Source organism: Oryctolagus cuniculus, chromosome Y, assembly GCF_051225735.1.
Source record: "Oryctolagus cuniculus isolate XC-2025 breed Fujian yellow rabbit chromosome Y, ASM5122573v1, whole genome shotgun sequence".
In the NCBI taxonomy this organism is placed as follows: Eukaryota; Metazoa; Chordata; class Mammalia; order Lagomorpha; family Leporidae; genus Oryctolagus; species Oryctolagus cuniculus.
This window is the reverse complement of record NC_142889.1, coordinates 6718804-6732729: the sequence shown is the minus strand read 5'-3', so window position 1 is coordinate 6732729 and position 13926 is coordinate 6718804. Positions and strand designations below refer to the sequence as shown.

The 13926-nt window shown below is 41.3% G+C and overlaps 1 protein-coding gene and 1 pseudogene across 1 annotated transcript in view; both read right to left on the bottom strand.

Moving 5' to 3' along the window:
* Positions 1–10622, bottom strand: part of LOC149119176 (RNA-binding motif protein, X chromosome-like) — a 30752-nt gene extending 20130 nt beyond the window's left edge. Inside the window, exons 1-2 of the mRNA XM_089325293.1 lie at positions 10605–10622; positions 9471–9531 (exon numbers count right to left, since the gene is read on the bottom strand). Coding sequence (XP_089181419.1) covers positions 9471–9531; positions 10605–10622 — 79 coding nt within the window. The remainder of the gene's footprint in view (positions 1–9470; positions 9532–10604) is intronic.
* A 1121-nt stretch (positions 10623–11743) lies between these two features.
* Positions 11744–12589, bottom strand: LOC149119175 (PRKR-interacting protein 1 pseudogene; annotated as a pseudogene).
* Between the last annotated feature and the right edge of the window lie 1337 nt (positions 12590–13926).

Below are 13926 nucleotides of genomic sequence, written 5' to 3'. Positions count from 1 at the left end.
AACATAGACGCAAAAATCCTCAATAAAATTCTGGCCAATAGAATACAACACCACATCAGGAAAATCATCCACCCAGACCAAGTGGGATTCATCCCTGGTATGCAGGGATGGTTCAACATACGCAAATCAATCAATGTGATTCACCACATTAACAGACTGCAGAAGAAAAACCATATGATTATCTCAATTGATGCAGAGAAAGCATTTGATAAAATTCAACACCCTTTCATGATGAAAACTCTAAGCAAATTGGGTATAGAAGGAACATTCCTCAATATAATCAAAGCAATTTATAAAAAACCCACAGCCAGCATCCTATTGAATGGGGAAAAGTTGGAAGCATTTCCACTGAAATCTGGCACCAGGCAGGGATGCCCACTCTCACCACTGCTATTTAACATAGTTCTGGAAGTTTTAGCCAGAGCCATCAGACAAGAAAAAGAAATCACAGGAATACAAATCAAGAAGGAAGAAGTCAAACTATCCCTCTTTGCAGACGATATGATTCTGTACTTAGAGGATCGAAAGAACTCTACTAAGAGACTATTGGAACTCATAGAGGAGTTTGGCAAAGTGGCAGGATATAAAATCAATGAACAAAAATCAACAGCCTTTGTATACACAAGCAATGCCATGACTGAGAAAGAGCTGCTAAGATCAATCCCATTCACAATAGCTACAAAAACAATCAGATACCTTGGAATAAACTTAACCAAGGACGTTAAAGATCTCTACGATGAAAACTACAAAACCTTAAAGAAAGAAATAGAAGAGGATACCAAAAAATGGAAAAATCTTCCATGCTCATGGATTGGAAGAATCAACATCATCAAAATGTCCATTCTCCCAAAAGCAATTTATAGATTCAATGCAATCCCAATCAAGATACCAAAGACATTCTTCGCAGATCTAGAAAAAATGATGCTGAAATTCATATGGAGGCACAAGAGACCTCGAATAGCTAAAGCAATCTTGTACAACAAAAACAAAGCCGGAGGCATCACAATACCAGACTTCAGGACATACTACAGGGCAGTTGTAATCAAAACAGCATGGTACTGGTACAGAAACAGATGGATAGACCAATGGAACAGAATTGAAACACCAGAAATCAACCCAAACATCTACAGCCAACTTATAGTTGATCAAGGATCTAAAACTAATTCCTGGAGCAAGGACAGTCTATTCAATAAATGGTGCTGGGAAAACTGGATTTCCACGTGCAGAAGCATGAAGCAAGACCCCTACCTTACACCTTACACAAAAATCCACTCAACGTGGATTAAAGACCTAAATCTACGTCCTGACACCATTAAGTTATTAGAGAACATTGGAGAAACCCTTCAAGATATTGGCACAGGCAAAGAATTTCTGGAAAAGATCCGGGAGGCACAGACAGTCAAAGCCAAAATCAACTATTGGGATTGCATCAAATTGAGAAGTTTCTGTACTGCAAAAGAAACAGTCAGGAGAGTGAAGAGACAACCGACAGAATGGGAAAAACTATTTGCAAACTATGCAACAGATAAAGGGTTAATAACCAGAATCTACAAAGAGATCAAGAAACTCCACAAAAACAAAACCAACAACCCACTTAAGAGATGGGCCAAGGACCTCAATAGACATTTTTCAAAAGAGGAAATCCAAATGGCCAACAGGCACATGAAAAAATGTTCAAGGTCACTAGCAATCAGGGAAATGCAAATCAAAAGCACAATGAGGTTTCACCTCACCCCGGTTAGAATGGCTCACATACAGAAATCTACCAACAACAGATGCTGGCGAGGATGTGGGGAAAAAGGGACACTAACCCACTGTTGGTGGGAATGCAAACTGGTCAAGCCACTATGGAAATCAGTCTGGAGATTCCTCAGAAACCTGAATATAACCCTACCGTTCGACCCAGCCATCCCACTCCTTGGAATTTACCCAAAGGAGTTTAAATTGATAAACAAAAAAGCGGTCTGCACCCTAATGTTTATTGCAGCACAATTCACAATAGCCAAGACCTGGAACCAACCTAAATGCCCATCAACGGTAGACTGGATAAAGAAATTATGGGATATGTATTCTTTAGAGTACTATACCGCAGTAAGAAACAACGAAATCCAGTCATTTGCAACAAAATGGAGGAATCTGGAACACATCATGCTGAGTGAAGTAAGCCAGTCCCAAAGGGACAAATACCATATGTTCTCCCTGATCGGTGACAACTGACTGAACACCAAAAAGGAAACCTCCTGAAGTGAAATGGACACTATGAGAAATGGTGACTTGATCAGCATAGCCCTGACTGCTAATGGACAACTTAATACATTATCCCTCATAGTATTTTTTTTTTGTCTGTTCTACTTAATATGACTGGTTTAATTCTGTAATTATCACACAGTTATTCTTAAGTGTTGAAAATTAACTGAAATGTGATCCCTGTTAAACATAAGAGTGGGAATAAGAGAGGGAAGAGATGTATAATTTGGGGCATGCTCGGGCTGACTTGCCCCAATTGGTAGAGTTGGAAACATACCAGGGGATTCCAATTCAATCCCATCAAGGTGGCATGTGCCAATGCCATCTCACTACTCCAAGTGATCAATTTCAGTTCACAATTGATCATAATGAAAGGACTAAGAGTCAAAGGGAGCACATAAACAAGTCTAGTATCTGCTAACACCAACCAATAGAATAAATAAAGGGGAGAGTGATCCAACATGGGAAGTGAGATACTCAGCAGACTCATAGAATGGCGGATGTCCTAAATAGCACTCTGGCCTCAGAATCAGCCCTAAAGGCTTTCGGATCTGGCTGAAAAGCCCATGAGAGTATTTCAGGCATGGAAAGCCAAGACACTCTGGCAAAAAGATCTCTGTGAGTGAGATCCCAGTGGAAAGAACAGGTCTTCAAAGAGGAGGTGCCTTTCTCTGAAGGGAGGAGAGAACCTCCACTTTGACTATGACCGTGTCTAAACAAGATAAGAGTCGGAGAACTCAAGGGGCTTCCATAGCCTTGGAAACTCATAACTGGTGCATAGGGAGATTACTGATGCCATAAACAGGAGTGTCAATTGGTAAAGTCAACAACAGGAGTCACTGTGCACTTACTCCTCATGTAGGATCTCTGTCCTTAACGTGCTGTACACTGAGGCTTAATGCTAAAACGAGTACTCAAACAGTATATTTCACTTTGTGTTTCTATGGGGGTGCAAACGACTGAAATCTTTACTTAATGTACACTAAACTGATCTTCTGTAAAAAAAAAAAAAAAAAAAAAAAAAAAAAGAAAGAAATTATCAATTCCCAACTTGACTCTCACTGGGATTAAACATGACAATAGGTCTGATCTGATTTCATCATCATTTAAAAAAAAATCATCTATTATTTTTCACTTTATGTTTCTGTGTGGGAGCAAACTGTTGAAATCCTTACTTAAGGTATACTAAGCTGATCTTCTGTATATTAAGATAATCGAAAATGAATCTTGATGTGAATGGAAGGGGAGAGGGAGTGGGAAAGGGGAGGGTTGTGGGTGGGAGGGACGGTATGGGGGGGGAAGCCATTGTAACACATGAGTCGTACTTTGGAAATTTATATTCATTAAATAAAAGATTAAATAATAATAATAATAATAAAGCTATACAAAGGCAAAAAAAATAAATTAAAAAAAAAAGAAGATGATGAGATAGAACAAATGCAAGAAGCAGATCTCAAAAAATTGATAAGAACATTAAGAAGTTCTCAAAAACAAATTCTTGAACTACAGAAATCCTTAATGGAGAAGATAGAAAATCTCTCTCGTGAAAATGAAATATTAAGGAGGAATCAAAATGAAACGAAACAACTAGTACAACAGGAAACTGTGATAGTGACTGTAGTGAAGAATTCAATAGAGCAAATGAAAAACACAATAGAGAGCCGTACAAACAGAATGGGTGAAGCAGAAGAGAGAATATCGGACTTAGAAGACAGAGCACAGGAAAGGAGACAGTCAGACCAAAGAAAAGAAGAGGAAATTAGAAACCTAAAACATATTGTCAGGAATCTTCAGGATACTATTAAAAAACCCAACATTTGGGTTCTAGGAGTTCCTGAAGGCATGGAGAGGGAGAAAGGATTAGAAGGCCTTTTTAGTGAGATATTAACAGAAAATTTCCCAGGTTTGGAGAAGGACAGAGACATCCTAGTACAGGAAGCTCACAGAACCCCTAATAAACACGACCAAAAGAGATCCTCACCAGGACACGTTGTAATTAAACTCTCCACAGTGAAACATAAAGAAAAGATCCTAAAATGTGCAAGAGAGAAACGTCAGATTACTCTCAGAGGATCTCCAATCAGACTCACAGCTGACTTCTCATCAGAAACTCTACAAGCTAGGAGGGAATGGCGAGATATAGCCCAGGTACTAAGAGAGAACAACTGCCAGCCCAGAATATTATATCCTGCAAATCACTCATTTGTGAATGAAGGTGAAATAAAGACTTTTCATAGCAAACAGAAATTGAAAGAATTTGTTGCCACTCGTCCAGCCCTGCAAAAGATGCTTAAAGATGTGTTACACACAGAAACACAGAAACACGGTCATCAATATGAAAGAAGGTAAAGGAAGGAAACCAAGGAAGGAAACCTCACAGCAAAAGATCACAGGGAATTCAAAGCATATATTAGAACTTATCTTTGGCAAATGGCAGGGCAAAGTTACCACTTATCATTAGTCACATTGAACGTGAATGGCCTGAACTGTCCAGTTAAAAGACACCGATTGGCTGATTGGGTTAAGGAACAAAACCCATCTATTTGCTGCTTACAAGAAACACATCTTTCCAACTAAGATCCATACAGACTGAAAGTGAAAGGCTGGAAAAAGATATACCATGCCAACAGAAATGAAAAAAGAGCGGGCGTAGCCACCTTAATATCGGACAACATAAACTTTACCACAAAAACTGTTAAGAGAGACAAAGAGGGGCACTATATAATGATTAAGGGATCAATACAACAAGAAGATATAACAATTATCAATGTATATGCACCTAACTACAGGGCACCAGTTTATCTAAAAGATTTATTAATGGACTTAAAGGGAGACTTAGACCCCAATACAATAGTACTGGGGGACTTCAATACTCCACTCTCAGAAATAGACAGATCAATAGGACAGAAGATCAACAAGGATACAATAGATTTAAACGACACTATAGCCCACATGGATCTAACAGATATATACAGAACTTTCAATCCTACAGCTAAAGATTTTACATTCTTCTCAGCAGTACATGGAACCTTCTCTAGGATTGACCACATACTAGGCCATAAAGCAAGTCTCAGCAAATTCAAAAGAATTAGAATCATACCATGCAGTTTCTCAAACCATAAAGGAATGAAGTTGGAAATTAGCAACTCAGGAATCCCTAGAGCATACGCAAACACATGGAGATTGAACAACATGCTCCTGAATGAACAATGGGTCATTCAAGAAATCAAAAGAGAAATCAAAAACTTTCTGGAAGTAAATGAGGATAACAGCACAACATACCAAAACTTATGAGACGCAGCAAAAGCAGTGTTAAGAGGAAAGTTTATATCAATAGGTGCCTACATCAAGAATTTGGAAAGGCACCAAATAGATGAGCTTTCAATTCACCTCAAGGATCTAGAAAACCTACAGCAAACCAGACCCAAATCTAGTAGGAGAAGAGAAATAATTAAAATCAGAGAAGAAATCAACAGGATTGAATCAAGAAAAACATTACAAAAAATCAGCCAAACGAGGCGCTGGTTTTTTGAAAAAATACACAAAATTGACACCCCACTGGCCCAACTAACTAAAAAAAAGAAGAGAAAAGACCCAAATCAATAAAATCAGAGATGAAAAAGGAAACGTAACAAAAGACACCACAGAAATAAAAAGAATCATCAGAAATTACTACAAGGACTTGTATGCCAGCAAACACGGAAACCTATCAGAAATGGATAGATTCCTGGACACATGCAACCTACCTACATTGAACCATGAGGACATCGAAAACCTAAACAGACCCATTTCTGAGACAGAAATTGAAACAGTAATAAAGGCCCTCCCAACAAAGAAAAGCCCAGGACCAGACGGATTCACTGCTGAATTCTACCAGACATTTAAAGAAGAACTAACTCCAATTCTTCTCAAGCTATTCAGAACACTCGAAAAAGAGGGAGTCCTCCCAAATTCTTTCTATGAAGCCAGCATCACCTTAATTCCTAAGCCGGAAAAAAGATGCAGCACTGAAAGAGAATTACAGACCAATATCCCTGATGAACATAGATGCAAAACTCCTCAATAAAATTCTGGCCAATAGAATGCAACAACACATCAGAAAGATCATCCACCCAGACCAAGTGGGATTTATCCCTGGTATGCAGGGATGGTTTAATGTGCACAAGACAATCAATGTGATACACCACATTAACAGACTGCAGAAAAAAAACCATATGATTATCTCAATAGATGCAGAGAAAACATTTGATAAAATGCAACACCCGTTCATGATGAAAACTCTAAGCAAACTGGGTTTGGAAGGAACATTCCTCAATACAATCAAAGCAATCTATGAAAAACCCACAGCCAACATCCTATTGAATGGGGAAAAGTTGGAAGCATTTCCACTGAGATCTGGTACCAGACAGGGATGTCCACTCTCACCACTGCTATTCAATATAGTACTGGAATTTCTAGCCAGAGCTATTAGGCAAGAAAAAGAAATTAAAGGGATACAAATTGGGAAGGAAGAACTCAAACTATCCCTCTTTGCAGATGACATGATTCTTTATTTAGGGGACCCAAAGAACTCTACTAAGAGACTATTGGAACTCATAGAAGAGTTTGGCAAAGTAGCAGGGTATAAAATCAATGCACAAAAATCAACAGCCTTTGTATACACAGACAATGCCATGGCTGAGGAAGGACTTCTAAGATCAATCCCATTCACAATAGCTACAAAAACAATCAAATACCTTGGAATAAACTTAACCAAGGACGTTAAAGATCTCTACGATGAAAATTACAAAACCTTAAAGAAAGAAATAGAAGAGGATACCAAGAAATGGAAAAATCTTCCATGCTCATGGATTGGAAGAGTCAACATCATCAAAATGTCCATTCTCCCAAAAGCAATTTATAGATTCAATGCAGTACCAATCAAGATACCAAAGACCTTCTTCTCGGATCTGGAAGAAATGGTGCTGAAATTCATATGCAGACACTGGAGACCTCGAAATGCTAAAGCAATCTTGTACAACAAAAACAAAGCCAGAGGCATCACAATACCAGATTTCAGGACATACTACAGGGCAGTTGTAATCAAAACAGCATGGTACTGGTACAGAAACAGATGGATAGACCAATGGAACAGAATTGAAACACCAGAAATCAATCCAAACATCTATAGCCAACTTATAGTTGATCAAGGATCTAAAACTAATTCCTGGAGCAAGGACAGTCTATTCAATAAATGGTGCTGGGAAAACTGGATTTCCACATGCAGAATCATGAAGCAAGACCCTTACCTTTCACCTTATACAAAAATCCACTCAGCATGGATTAAAGACCTAAATCTACGTCCTGACACCATTAAGTTATTAGAGAACATTGGAGAAACCCTTCAAGATATTGGCACAGGCAAAGAATTTCTGGAAAAGACCCGGGAGGCACAGGCAGTCAAAGCCAAAATCAACTATTCGGATTACTTCAGATTGAGAAGTTTCTGTACTGCAAAAGAAACAGTCAGGAGAGTGAAGAGACAACCGACAGAATGGGAAAAACTATTTGCAAACTATGCAACAGATAAAGGGTTAATAACCAGAATCTACAAAGAGATCAAGAAACTCCACAAAAACAAAACCAACAACCCACTTAAGAGATGGGCCAAGGACCTCAATAGACATTTTTCAAAAGAGGAAATCCAAATGGCCAACAGACACATGAAAAAATGTTCAAGGTCATTAGCAATCAGGGAAATGCAAATCAAAACCACAATGAGGTTTCACCTCACCCCAGCTAGAATGGCTCACATACTGAAATCTACCAACAACAGATGCTGGCGAGGATGTGGGGAAAAAGGGACACTAACCCACTGTTGGTGGGAATGCAAACTGGTTAAGCCACTATGGAAGTCAGTTTGGAGATTCCTCAGAAACCTGAAGATAATCCTACCATACAACGCAGCCATCCCACTCCTTGGAATTTACCCAAAGGAATTTAAATTGGCAAACAAACAAGCGGTCTGCACCCTAATGTTTATTGCAGCTCAATTCACAATAGCTAAGACCTGGAACCAACCTAAATGCCCATCAACGGTAGACTGGATAAAGAAATTATGGGATATGTACTCTTTAGAATACTATACTGCAGTAAGAAACAACGAAACTTTGGAAATTTATATTCATTAAATAAAAGATAAAAAAAAATCAACAACAGGAGTCACTGTGCACTTACTCCCCATGTAGAACCTCTATCTTTAATGGGTTGCACTATGAGGATTAATGGTAAAACTAGTCTTCAAACAACACTTTATACTATGTGTCTGCAAACTGTTGAAACCTTTATTCAGTATAGAGTTGATCTCCTGTATATAAAGTAAATTTAAAAAGAATCTTAATGAAGAATGGGATGGGAGAGGGAGTAGTAGATGGGATGGTTTGTGAGTGAGAGGATGGTTATGGGGAAGAACCGCTGTAATCGAAAAGTTGTATTTTTGAAATTTATATTTTCTATATAAAATTTTCTATTTAAAAAATCCCTATGCTCAGGCTAAATGGTTTTATAGTCTGCATAAGGAGCCTATCTCCACATACTATCTGGGAGTCTATGAAATGTATTATTTCCATCTTAAAGTGCACTCTAGTTGCTACTTGCTTTCTTTTAGCTTTCTGAGAGTAATGATGATAATGTGGGAGACGCAGCCATTGGCAGTGTCTGAGATCATGAAATGAACTCTTTAGAAGAGATTTCCACTCCCAGGATAGGCAGGGCCTGCATCCATGATCAACAGGAGTAGATACAGAAGATATGATGAGTCTATGCTCTTTAGCATCCCCATAAGATTAAGGCTCATGAATCTCTGAGAGGGAAATTATATGGGAGTGGGCAGGGAGAAAAGATTAGGCTCACAAGCCACACCCCTTACCCCTCATGTACTCTCCCCTATAGCCACCCACTTGTCAACCAGACTATGTAACCACTCCCCTATTGGAAGTGAAGAAGAGCCCTGGTGAGCATGTGCCCAGCCCTCTCCTGCCGGCCCCATGTTCCATGTTTCTCTTTTCTGCCCTCTCGCTTGCACTCTCTCGCCTGCATGCCCTCTCACTTGCAGACTCTGGTCTGACCCCTGGAAACAACTGATACGGAAATCTCTATTTACCCTTTCTGGCCCACTCCCCCTTTATAAAGACCTCATGTTCCTGTGTATTCTTCTCACTTTACGGATACATCCTAAACCTCACCACGCTGCATGTCTTGCTTGAGCCAGTGCTTGGAATTCATCTCTAAGTAAATGGCAAGAACCTGAAACGTTAAATTTTGGTTAACAGCCCATAACACTTCTGTGGTCTGCTTAATAGAGACCAAGAGGAAGAGGGGTGATCTAGACAGCAGGATCAATGTAGGGTTAGGTGGCAGGCCAATTAATAACTGCTTTACACAGTGATCTCCCATCAAGGAGACCCAACAAGGGCCAGTCAATGTGGAAAGCCCAGGATTTGGACAGTAGGCAGTCCAAACAAAAACCAGCATCTAAAGAGGCCTTTTGGCTCTACCAGGAGCTGGGCCACTGAAAACGGAACTGCCCCTAGGATTGAAGGAATCCGGGATTGCTGCAGACCCTGTTGGCCCTCCCTAAGCTGACAAAGCCCTTCTCTCTGCCCAGCCTTCAAAGTAACCACTGCCATCAGGGAAGGCAGCCTGAGGTTAGTAACATTACATGCAAAACTGACAATTTCCTTTTAGAGATCCTGCTTATTCTATACTGACCTATTCAGGACAGCTCTGTTCCCAGGCCAGCTAGAAAATCAGAATCAACAGAGTGCCTTCCCTGAAAAGGGTCACACTTCCTTTATGATGTGACTTCCAGGACTGCAGGTGAACACCTTTAGCCAACTCTACACCTTCCTCCCAGTCCTCCGGGAAGATCTCTAGATGACATCACTCCAAAGCTCATTTGATTACCTCTGACAACAGGTCATCATCAATCTCTAGCTCTGAAGAGTGTTCATCTGCTTCACTCCAGACCAGACTGACTTCTTCACTCTCACTTTATATCCCAAACTTCGACCAAAAACAGGAGAGTCATCGGTACTAGACTCCACCAGTCTACCTCTGATCTCATCACAGGTTGCTGACTCTGGAGTGATGTATGAAACCTCACACCCACACAGATACCCTTTTTAACTTTCTGTTTGTACTCCATTTTGTAATGCATTGTCACCTCTTGCTAGTGTCTGCGTAGTCCTGGCTCTAATCTTCACCAACCCATACTGGCTGCACTTGTGGTGAAAACTTTCTTAACACTTGTATCTCTTTTGGGCAGGATGCTTTTCTGCTGTCTCCCATGGGAAGTGGGCATGGTTAGCTCCTCTTACCAGGTCTGTCACAGTCATCCCTATAGCCCTGCTATTCACACCATGCCTATTTAATTTGTTCCAAAGTTTCTTACAGAATCACATCAAAGCCATCTCTCAAGATCAGGTTAAGACCATGATGCTAGTCCACCACCTTCTCTCAAAACCCAAAGAGAATTCCAGGAGAGGTGCTAGAGGAAAAACCCCATGGCTCTTCTCAGCAGTAAGTAGCCAGATAGAATCAATGTTCCTCTTCCCTTTTTTACCTTGAGGGTCTGGGATAAAGGACAATAAGGCTCACAAGAATGTCACCCTTCCCTAGTCCCCTTCACGGGAAATCTACTTTCAGTCTCTCTCTCTCTCTGCCCACCCAGAAAATGCCTGGCAAAACTAGATATGCCAAAGGCCTCCAATGCTTCTGGAGAGCCCCTCAGCAACCAGACCAGATAAAAGCTTGGCCCTACATGCACGCTATACATCGTCTCTTCAGAAACCTTCATCACCTCTTTGCTTCAATAAAGCAAGCTGTCTCTGTTGAAGTCAATCTCATTTCTGGGCACACAAAAGCCAGAATCCCAAGTTTTTAAACCTATTAGGTGGCACAGCAAGTTAAACCAGGATCCCATTTAAGTGCAGGGTTGAATCCTCTTTTCATGCTCCTGACCCGTCTCCCTGCCAATACATCCAGGAAAGCAGTGGAAACTGGTCAAAGTCCTCGGGCCCCTGCCACCCACATAGGAGAGCTGGATGCATGCAGTTCCTGGCTCCTTCTGGCTCATCTCTTGCAGTTGTGTCTCATGTGCTGGCATTTAATTTTTTAAGGTTTTCTATTCTTTACCAAATAAGTGCTCCCTTCATGCATATCAGCCTCAATGTCATTGCTGTTCACATGTGAAAAACTTGCCAGCAACAAGTTAGGTGCTTTCTCCTTTCTACAGGAATATAGATCAACTCTGTGAGGTAGTGCCTGAGTATCCCAGAGATAGTTCTCGTCCCAGAGGCTGTAAGCCCATGAAGGCTGGGGGCAGAGCAGTGCTTCCAGTGCTCCCCAACCCGTGAGTCTTCAGGAGAGAGGCTGAGAGGAAGGCCTCCTATCCCTGCTCACTTGGGTTTTCTGAACTCTAGTCAGGAATAAGCCGTCCAAGATAGCTACATTGTCATCATCCCATGATGAAGCTTGGCTCATCTTCTTCTTTCTCATCTTTTGTTCCAGAAGCCTCCTCACACAACTAGACTGCAGCTTCTGGGCCCGACTAGCTCATTCTTTTAGATTTTTTCTGCTAAATTTTCATCTTCTTTGCCAATAATTTCTTACTCTTTTAACTTCTGGAGCTTTGTCCAATGCTTTGTTATCTGCTCCGTGGCAGCGATGATATCCTCTTCCATGCTCGCCTGAAACTGCATCTAGTAGTCTTTGCTTCTCAGCCATGGCATCCATGTAGTCGTGTTATTGGTACTCTCTCTAGCATAGATACCTGTACACATAGAACTCTCCACTTCTGGCCTCAGCACTTGGACCCATTACATCTCAGACAAATTCTGGGGAAGGTCGAGGCAATCATTCACTGTTTTTTCTGGAAAGGGGACTGTTCTATTCAGGTTCTGCATGAACTGTTCCAGCCTGAGCTTCTGCTCTTCTGTCACATTCCTGGTGACATCTGGGGCTCTTTCTTGGGCCTTGGTGATCACAGCAAGTAGGCAATTTAGCTCTTCATGACAGCTTTTCCACATGACCCTGAATAAATAAATCTCAAACAAAAATAAAGAACAATTCAAGGCATTTAGTACACCAGGCATGCCATGTAACTGTCCCTTCTGTCTGGTTACAGAGAACTCTCGACCTCCCCAAAAAGGGATTCCACTGCCATGGGAAGTCACCTTCTTTTCCCCAGTCCCTGCCAATCACTAGCCCTGTCTTTGTAGATTTACCTGTTCTGGACATTTCCTATCAAAGGGATCACACAGTAAGGGACCTTTTGTGTCTGACATCTTTCACTGAACATCATGTTTTCAAATATGCCCACACAGTAGTGTGTCGGTGTATACTATTTCACTGCAGGGATGGAACACATTGCGCTTACATATTCATACCTGCATGCTTTGGTTGTTCTGTATCTTAGATATTACAAATAAAGCTTTTCATGTCTTAACACTCAATTCTAGAAAACCCTCCATGAAGCTGAAGATTGAAGTAGTATTCCTTTTGGTCTTCATTGCTGTTGAACTCGCAGAAGTCAAATGAGGACAAGACACCAAGCAGCAGCAGTTGTATCCTGGCAACTGAAATTGGTTGATGATCATGGTCTTCTCACAACAAGCCACATTCTGTGGGTCCTGAGTTATGTCCTGGGAGCTGCCACATAGCTGGGTAATGAGAAGGACCCAGGAGGCAGGAGCCAGCCCTTGTCTCCTAGGCTGGTTTCCTGGGATTTGGATTACCCTGTTACTGGCATGCTGTTATGTGTGTCCAGGGTACACCAAGTGTCACTGTGGTAGAGATGAGCTGGGAGAAGGAACTTGGAGAGATGATGGTTTTGGTTATGTTGAGGCAAAACATCTGCGCTCTGGAGCATCTTTAAAGGGGAACTGGGCCCAGCCATACATTTCTCACACTCGGGTGGCTAATGTCCCCCAGAAGTTATTCAGGGACTCAGCATGACTGGCTGAGCTGAATGGAGCTCACAGCCAATTCAAGAAGCCCTGGGCAACTGCATGATATGGGCCAGAGGACTGTGCTGCTCCCAGCTAAGGGTGGGGCCTGGGTCCACCTTTCTTGACCCTCAGTTTCCTCATCTGCCATATTAGGGCATCAGTTGTCTCAGGTTTCTCTCCTACCGCAGGATCCAGAAGATCTTTGGTGATTCTTCCAGTGCCTGGTGGTTTCAGGCATCCTTTGCTCATGACTTCATCACTCCAGGCTCTGACTTACTTCATGTGGGTTCTCCTCTGTGTCCATGTCTCCTTTCTCTTAGGACACTATCATGGGTCTTAAGGACCACCCAAACCCTGGATGACCTCATATAAAGATTATCCAGTCAATTAAGTCTTCAAAGAAGCTGTTTGCAAATAAGTTGCCTTGCATATACACTAAGGATTAGGACATCGAAATCTCCTTTGTGGAATATATCAGTCACTTCAGTTGTCAAAGAGAATATTCCTAAGAGATCTTTAGAGAGATTTCCAGATCCTTCATCTTCAACATCTAGTTGGGAGAACTGTCTTAGATGTAAGCATGCATCACGGCTGGATCTTCCTCAGATTCCCCTTACCTACCCACCAGCATGATAGGGAACTCCCAAGACCTTCCTTCTGATCAACTAATGTTGTCCCTTAATGCACCTGA